The 8331-nt window shown below is 59.2% G+C and overlaps 2 protein-coding genes across 2 annotated transcripts in view; one reads left to right on the top strand and one right to left on the bottom strand.

The window, feature by feature from the left end:
* Positions 1–5: 5 nt before the first annotated feature.
* GMPPA (GDP-mannose pyrophosphorylase A) lies at positions 6–4497 on the top strand (the record flags this gene model as incomplete). Its single annotated transcript, XM_017727049.1, has 11 exons — positions 6–175; positions 569–761; positions 929–988; positions 1138–1268; positions 1406–1420; positions 2015–2149; positions 2327–2424; positions 2546–2592; positions 2692–2784; positions 2872–3040; positions 3129–4497. Coding segments are annotated over 11 exons (1212 nt in total), but the record flags the coding sequence as incomplete, so codon positions are not given.
* A 676-nt stretch (positions 4498–5173) lies between these two features.
* Positions 5174–8331, bottom strand: part of LOC103625677 (rac GTPase-activating protein 1) — a gene marked incomplete at its 5' end in the record, with an annotated part of 4762 nt that continues 1604 nt past the window's right edge. Inside the window, 11 exons of the mRNA XM_017727041.1 lie at positions 5174–5450; positions 5525–5642; positions 5746–5848; positions 5923–6055; positions 6201–6306; positions 6383–6584; positions 6656–6751; positions 6897–7058; positions 7270–7460; positions 7686–7806; positions 8162–8239. Of these exons, the coding sequence (XP_017582530.1) occupies positions 5399–5450; positions 5525–5642; positions 5746–5848; positions 5923–6055; positions 6201–6306; positions 6383–6584; positions 6656–6751; positions 6897–7058; positions 7270–7460; positions 7686–7806; positions 8162–8239 (1362 nt within the window). The remainder of the gene's footprint in view (positions 5451–5524; positions 5643–5745; positions 5849–5922; positions 6056–6200; positions 6307–6382; positions 6585–6655; positions 6752–6896; positions 7059–7269; positions 7461–7685; positions 7807–8161; positions 8240–8331) is intronic.

Genomic DNA, 8331 nt, shown 5'->3' with positions numbered 1-8331 from the left:
GCTGGGGCCGTGGAGCCAAGGGCGAAGTGCCATCGCTTTCCTTTCTGCTGCCTTCCTCCGTCCCCCGCCAGGTGCCCGGCATGAAGGAGATCCTGCTGATGGGTTTCTACCAGCCCAACGAGGCCCTCTGCCGCTTTCTCGTATCGGCGCAGCAGGAGTTCAAGATTCCCATCAGGTGGGCAGGAGCTCTCACACCCCTGGGGCACACACAGTGACACAGCCTGGCTCAGCCCCTCGCCTGCCTTCTTCAGGCTGGTAGCCCCCAGTCAGCACTCTGGCACTGGGCAGCTGGGCTCTGGATGGGCACAGCCAGGCTCCCCCATTAGTTCTGCCACCTTTCCTTTGCCTTGGGCCCTGCCCTGGGTGGTTCCTGCTCCAGAGATGCCTCCTAGTGCAGCTCTAAGCTGCCACAGTCTCCTTCTTCTGTGCAATGCCCTCATGAACCCTATCACTGCATGGCAGGATTATGTCTCTCCAGTCCCTCCCAACCCTTCCCAGCCCTCCTGCCCATTGGTGCCACTAGGCACCTGCTTCCCTAAGCCCTCCCTTTTCTCTGCTTGACTTGTAGGTATCTTCAGGAGTATGCAGCCCTGGGCACGGGTGGTGGCATCTATCACTTCCGAGACCAGATCCTGTCAGGTGGTGCTGAGGCCTTCTTTGTCCTCAACGCAGACGTGTGCTCCGAGTTCCCCTTACAGGAGATGCTGGAGTTTCGGCAGCAGCACGGGGACATGCACAGCTTTGTCATTCTGGGTACCACAGTGAGTGGCAGTGCTGGGGAGCAGAAGAGCTGCAATGCTCTGCCATGGGCTTAGAAGCCAGCAGCTCCTGTGGTGGGTGGGTCCCAGACCGTGAGGTCCGGGTTTCATCTGCTCTGCCTCCCTGTGCCTACTGCTCCACCATTGCTAACACTGTCCTTGTTTCTTAGGCCAACAGGACACAGGCACTGAATTATGGCTGTATCGTGGCAAATGCAGGCACGCAGGAGGTACTGGAGGGCCTTGGGGAGTCAAGCACAGCATGGGCAGCAGGTGCTGTGTTGCCTGCCTGGGTGTTTGTTCCCAGCATGCCAGAGAGGGTGTGATGCTGGGTGGAGGGGCTGCACCCTGGGATTCCTGTCTCTTCCCTCACGTCCAGGTTCAGCACTACGTGGAGAAGCCCAGCACGTTTGTCAGTGAGATCATTAACTGTGGCATCTACCTCTTCACACCTGCCATCTTCCAGCACATTGGCGAGGTCTTCCAGAGGAACCAGCAGGAGCTAGCACTGTGAGTGCCTCACTGTGCTCAGTGTCCCTCCCACCCTTCCTGCTTCCCGGGGCTGCAGCAGCACACTCATCCTCCATTCTTTCTCTATCTTTTCTCCTTCTCTGCCATCACTCACTTGTTTCCTGGTCCTGCACCAGCTGTCCTTACCTTGGGTAAGTCTCCCTCTGTGTCTGCACTGGCTGCTCTCTGGGCTGGATTGGTCCTAGTGGTAATGCATGCTTTCCCTCCCTTCTTCAGGCTGCTGTTTCCTCTGCTCTGCTCCTGGTCAGCTTGAGACTTTCCCTCTCCCTTCCTCTCTTCCCACCCCATTCTCATTCAGCTCTGGACAAGAGGCTGAGCTAGCCTTTCACCTGGGAATGCTCTGCTCCCCTCTCCAGCTCTTTGCACCAGCCAGCCTCTCACCTCACATCTCTGCCACCACCCAAACTAAAATTGGGCTGTGCAGGCTCTGGACTGGGGACAGGATCATACACCCACCTGGACTAGGTGGGGCTCTTGCACCATCAGCTTCAGGCTCAGAGCTTATTTTGGCTGGCAGAGCCCTGTCCCTCTGCTGCTCTGGGCCTCAGTGGGGCTGTCCCAACCTAGTCTGACAGCTGGCGCTGTCCCCACTTTTGGGGAGAAGTGCATGGCTAGGTAGGAATCTGGGATTGTCAGAGCCCCTGCATTTGGGGAGCATAGGTCTGCTGGGGTCCTTGGCTGAGGCCATGTCTGGGGTGGGTGTCTGACAGGACTCTTGCTTGCAGAGAAGAAAGCTCCAATGGCTGGCAGCGTGCAGAAGTGATCCGGCTAGAGCAGGACGTTTTCACAGCCCTGGCTGGGAGTGGCAAACTCTATGTCTACAAGACTGATGGCTTCTGGAGCCAGATCAAGTCAGCTGGGTAAGGGCTGGAGCTGGAGTTGGTGCAACAAGAGCATCAAGTGATCTGTACCAGGGATGGGAGTGGAGAGTGCTCAGGCAGAGCCCTGGGGGTGGGTGGGTGGTGCTGATTTTGGATCCTCCTCTGCCCTGGTAGTGCCAGAGTGAAAATAACAATCTTCTGCTTTTCCTCCTCCAGCTCTGCTATCTATGCCAGCCGCCTTTACCTGAACCAGTACAGCAAAAGCCACCCAGAGAGACTGGCCCAGAACAAACCTGGAGGCCCTGTCATCCGAGGTACCCTTCTGACACCCTAATGCTTTTGGGGCTGCCTAGGGAGGCAGTGGGACCTCCCCTTATCGGAGAGGCAGATGCTCCTGTGAGCTCCCTCCCCTGAATCCACTGCCTTGTGTTGCAGGGAATGTGTACATCCACCCAACAGCCTCCATCGACAGCAGTGCAGTGGTGAGTGCAGGCTGGGGAGGCCCTGGCGCAGGGACACGCTCGGGGTGCTGAGGGCACTGCTGTCCTCCTTGTCCTCGTCACCTCCCTCTCTCCTCACAGTTGGGCCCCAACGTCTCCATTGGGGAGGGTGTGACAGTGGGCGCTGGTGTGCGTGTGCGAGAGTCCATCGTCCTGCACGGCGCCTCACTCCATGTAAGTACGGGCTGAGGGAGTAGGTGTCAACCCCCACTCCTTGCAGGGAGGCAGCAGCACCCTGCATTCCCCTCTCCTTCACGCCAGGACCACACCTGTGTCCTCAATACCATCGTGGGCTGGGACAGTACAATTGGGCGCTGGGCCCGGGTCGAAGGAACGCCGAGCGACCCCAACCCCAACGATCCCTATGCCAAGATCGACAGCGAGACCCTTTTCCGGGATGGGCGCCTCACACCATCCATCACAATCCTGGGTATGTCTTTGCTGCATGGAATGGCCCTGGCCCTGCTCAATGAGGCAGCTTCTTCCCTCTAGCTAAACCCTTTGCATTCTCCCCTCAGGCTGCAGCGTCACCATTCCCGCTGAGGTCGTTATTCTCAACTCCATTGTCCTTCCACATAAGGAGCTGAGCCGCAGCTACAAAAACCAGATTATCCTTTGAGTCACAGGCAGCACCAGCCACCCTCTCCCTGCTGTGCCCCACGACAAGAGCCTGCACTGAGGCCTCACATTCTGGGAGGTTCCCAGCACCCCCAGAGGGGTAGGTGCAGGCCAGGAGCTCTGCAAGTGCCTGACTACTGCTCCAGACAGACATTAAAGCTGATGAGCATCAGCCTTGCATGCTGCTTCTCTTGCGGCCCAGGGACCAGCCCTGGGCCAGGGTGATGGCTTTGGGGACAGTACATGGCCCTGGCACCAGACTGTGTGCATATGCAGGGAGCACTTGCTGCCTGCACTGTCTTAGGTCCAACTTAAGTTGTGTTTCTCCACCAAAGGGCACTACCACCACCACCTTGCCTCTCCTCACCAGTCTCTCCCTGTACCATTTGCTGTCTGCAACTCCCTGGAAGGTCTTGGCCCATCTCCAAGACCTGGGAGCTTTGAATGTGCCTGTCATGTGTAGGCAGCTCACCCCACAGGAGTAATCTGAGGCTCCTGATTTCAGCATGATTGCAACAGCCTGAGCTGGGCTCCTGCCTACTGCTGGGAAAACAGCAGTGCCAGGCTGTCCTAAGGGCACTGGCAGACACATGAGGGCTGGGTTGGACTAGCGGCCTGCTGGCCCTGGAGGGAGCTGCAAGAACACCCCTTCCCCCAGTACCACCTCTGCCCCATGGGCTCAGTGCAAGCCAGGAGATCTGCCAGCCCTACCAAGCCTGCTCCTGTCAGGTGGAGACCTGTGCCTGCTGCCTAGGCAGGGCTCAGAGTGAGGGCAGCGTGCCTCTGCTACCCTGGTGGGCCAACAGCCTCCTTCACACCAGCACGGCTGCAGCCTGGGGGGGCTCACTGCATGTCTCCCCCTGTCACCAGCCACATCCACTGGGCACCAGAGCAATCAACTTAATGTGTGTGCAAGTGGCAGAGATCTAGCACCTCACTTTGCCTCAAAAACCTGATTTTATGGAAGACAGTTTCCTCCTGAGCCTGGTAGAGATTGTCTACAGTAACCAACGCTGCTCTTTATCCTTTTACTTCCCTGGTTTTAAACTCTGTGCTAAAGCCCTACACTCCACCAATGGCCCCATCATGTCTCTCACCTTCAGCAAGGCACTGCATTAGGTATTCTCCATCCATCCAGTACCATCCCAGTTTGATGGATTTGGAGTAAATCCTTGCTCCCAGCCCTGTGCCAGTTCTCCTGTGGTCCTGGGCAGGGATTAGCTGTTCCCTAGCTTTAAGCACATTAAACTCCTTCAGTTTTGCCTCTGCCTTGGATGTGTTAATTTCCTTGCCCTCTGGTGTACACTCCTGCGCCGGGGAAAACTGAGCCAAAGTACTTACTTTCAGGATTGCACATGAATTTTCTCTCGTGCCCCATCTGGTCTGGCTTTTAGTAGGGACAAAGGTTTATTGGCTGCTTGATGTGGCCATGGGGCAGTTCTCATCCCTGTTGTGTAATGCCTCTTTTCCCTAAGGTCCTTCTGCACTGGTTGCCCCCTTCAGTTATCTGGGGACGAGCCTTTCCTGGGACCTTGCTTCATTACAGCATGATCCTGCTTCTTTTTTTTGAAAGAGCTGTACATCTCAGCCCTGCTTGCGCTTTGTGCGCCTCTAGCACCGCCCGGGCTGGAGGGGAGGAAGGAGTTAAAGAGGCCTCCACTGAGGTGCCAGGAAGTCTGGAAACACTTTAAGGTTGTCCTGCCCTGAGCAGCAACAGCTCCAATTACTTGAGGCCAACATCTGGGCTCAAAGAGGGGCCTCCCACAGCCGGGGCTCCAGAGCAGGAGAAGAGGGCTTCAGCTTGGGTGGGAAGGGTCTGCCTGCCCTCCCAAAGCAGAGGTTCTGTGGAGCATTGCTCAGCTCTTGTCTGCTGCCCAGCCAGGCTCCGGTGTGCCCCAACCCCTGGCAGTAGCAGGGCAGGACAGACAGCAGCCACAGCCAGGTGTGTTTTGCTGCAAACATTTAATACAAACCTGATTCAAGATACAGCATTAGGGCAGTGTCCCTGCCACCACAGCTGGACAGAGCCAGCTCTGCTCCCCAGTCCCCAGGGAAGCAGAGCAGAGCTTTGAGCTCGGCACTGTCACCCCACAGGCAGCTGCCTGGTCCCGCAGTCCTCACTCCTCCCTCCAGTGCTGGCTCCGTGTCTCAAGGGAGCCACTGCTGCAGGCTACACAGGAGAAGGGAAGAACCGGCCCACCTTCCTCGGGGCCGGCCCCTGCCTGCGTGGGGAGAGATGAGTCAGGGGTACAAAGCGAGCTCCCCTGGGCCCCCACCCACACCCAACAGCACTCACGGGGGCCGGGTGGCCGTGCCCACGCAGCTCCGCAGGGTGCTGGGGAGGCAGCAGGTACCAGCTGGGCTCAGCTGGCCTGGCTTGGGCTCCGGGGAGGCAATGGGCTGGAAGAACGGTTCTGCAGGACAGAGTGGGGACAGCTCTCTCACCCCGGTCATGGAAAACCGGGACCAAAGAAGCCAAAGGCCAGGGTGGGTGGAGGCTAGGGCTCCTGTCCTCACCACATTCACGCCTCGGGGCTGGTATTGGCACCAGGTTCTCCTGCTCTGTCCCCACAAAGCCTCTCCAGAAGCTGGGTGGCAGTGAAAGGAGACGAGCCACCACCTGGGCAGAGAGAGGTGGAAGATGGGGACATTGGCAGTGGCCAGATTACACCCCACACCTCAGAGACCCCTCACCTTGCACTGTCGTGGCGTGTCCTCCATGATGGCGAGCGGTGTGGGGTTGGCTGAGCTGTGTCCCACCAGCGTAGGGCCAAACACGCGGGACAGGTTGAGCACATCCATCTTGCAGTCGGGGCTCTGCGACACCCTGCAAGGGGGGACAGAGCGTGTGAGCATGCTGTCCAGCCCAGGGGCTCCTCATCCGAAGCTTTCCTGCTCTAGGGCACAAAGCCTGGGTGAGGGGCAGAGAGTCAGGAGATGGGGACAGACCCGTGCCAGGAGGAGCCACTCACCTGAACAGGTGCAGCATGAGGAAAGCCAGGGTATCCCTGTTGGCTGGGGGCAGCTTGCTCACCACATGGCGCAGGGCTGTGTCACTGGCAGCATCATCGGGGATGTCTGTGGCAGCACCAGGCAGCAGTGTTAGGGGAGAAGCAGTCCCTTCCCCCTCCCTCACCTTGGGACTCCTGCTCACCGGCAGCCCTCAGGAAGGCAGGGTGGAGGCTGAAGGTGACCAATGGTTCCTTGAGCCCCCGCAGAAAGTCCTTGAGCACCCCACACACCACATGGATGTCAGTCACGCTGCTGAGGGCAGGCAGCACGCCCCCAGCCCTCAGCAGCTTCCGCTTCCACTCCCGCACCAGCTGCTCTGCGCCTGGCACCCGGTACAGGCCTGTCTGGAGCACAGGGAAAGGGGCTCAGCCCCGTGGGAACCACAGCATTGCCGCCTCACCATCCTGGCCCCTACCTCTGTCAAGCCTCGTGTCTCCACCTCGGTCACACACTGCACCACCAGCATGGGCACCAGGGGCGGCGTGGAGGGCACAAAGTCAGCCAGCACACCCTGGGGAGAACAACGCCAACTTGTGCTGTGCCCACCACACAGCCCTGCAGCCAGGGTGGGCAGAGGCCCGGCATCCTAGGGCCAGTAGCCCCAAAGCCTCATGGGGACATGGAGAGGAGCCCAAGCACTGCTGTGCCCCCCTCACCTCACGGGGCCAGGCGTGGTGGTGAGGCCTGGGTACACAGAGGCTGGGGCACTGCTCCCGGCACTTGGTGTGCAGCAGCAGCTGGCACTGGCAGCACTTGATGGCAGTCTTCCCAAAGCGGATGCGGGAACCACAGACACCACATGGCTCAGGGCGGATCACCTGGAGACAGGGAACAGGATCAGGGCCTCCCCCTTCTTGCAGATACCCAGTACCACTTCTTTATCTTCTCCCAGCCAGGTCCCACTGTCTCTATCCATTCCCCCTGCAGGCAGAGCTAAGGCATTGGGGGATGAAGGACAGCCTTGTCCCCCACCCCATGGCTCTCTCCCCTGCCCACCTCCCCAGAGGAGAGAGAGGCTAGGTCACCCACTGTTTTGGAGGTGAACTTGTGCTGGACTGGTGGGAGGCTCTGTGGAGGTGAGGGGAAGGGGGCTGGTTCTGGCTGCCCCACTGAGCTGCCCTCAGTGTGGCTCTCCTGCCCCGCAGCATGGCAGCCCAGATCTTCATTGGTGCCCCACACCGTGGTCAGCTCTGCAGAGGCAGGAGGCAGTGGAGGGAGACCTGAAAGGCAAGCCACCCCAAATACCAGTTAGGACGTGGGGAGGCTTCCCACCTCCCAGAGAATCTCTGCATGAGACAGTGGCATTTGGCACATCCAGAGAGCCCCAGCACCACCATGGTGGGGACAAGCATCCCCCAACAGATCCTCTCCCTCCCCTGTGACAGCAGCACCTTGAGGTTGGTCCTATACCACCTGCCAACCCCCTTCTCAGCCCTCTCTGTGACCTGCACGTGTGGAGACACGATGTCCCTGGCGAGAGCGGCGTTGTGGCACCAGAACAGCAGGCAGGAGGCTGTCAGCAGAGCCTGGGACCTCAGCAGGAGGGGGCATAGAGGGGACACTCACCTGTCAAAATGGGAGACCAATGAGATATGTGTCTGCAGCCCCACAGTTCTCCAACATCTCCCACGTGATCTCTGCTCCACCTGATCCCCACCCCTGTGGTCCTGCACAGCCAGGGATGCTGCCACCATGGTTACAGGGGGAATACAGGTTTCAGGGCAGTGGTCCAGTGTAGCCAGGGATGCTGTCCCCACTGGCACCAAGGTGATACAGGCTGAAGGACACAGGCATCCAGAGGAGACAGCTGAGCACTGTCCCCACAGCATCCACAGGACTGAGGGCTGCAGCATTGCCTTCTGGCACGGGGAAAGCCCGTCCACCCCATCCCTGCCCAGGGCATGCTGGGGTCTCTACTCACGGCATTGTGGGCTACCACAGAAGAACGGTGCCGCTTTGCCATCACCACAGGGCCAACCTGAGGGGCCAGGGACACACGCTGGAAACAGAAGATACTGTGAAGAGCAGGCAGAGACCCCCCCCCTCCCCAACTTTTCCCCCCACCCCAGGGTACCCAAGCCCAGCGGCCTC

Source organism: Corvus brachyrhynchos, unplaced genomic scaffold (genome assembly GCF_000691975.1).
Source record: "Corvus brachyrhynchos isolate BGI_N302 unplaced genomic scaffold, ASM69197v1 scaffold490, whole genome shotgun sequence".
Lineage (NCBI taxonomy): Eukaryota > Metazoa > Chordata > Aves > Passeriformes > Corvidae > Corvus > Corvus brachyrhynchos.
The sequence above is the reverse complement of the archived record's forward strand: the minus strand, read 5'-3'. Positions and strand labels throughout refer to the sequence as shown.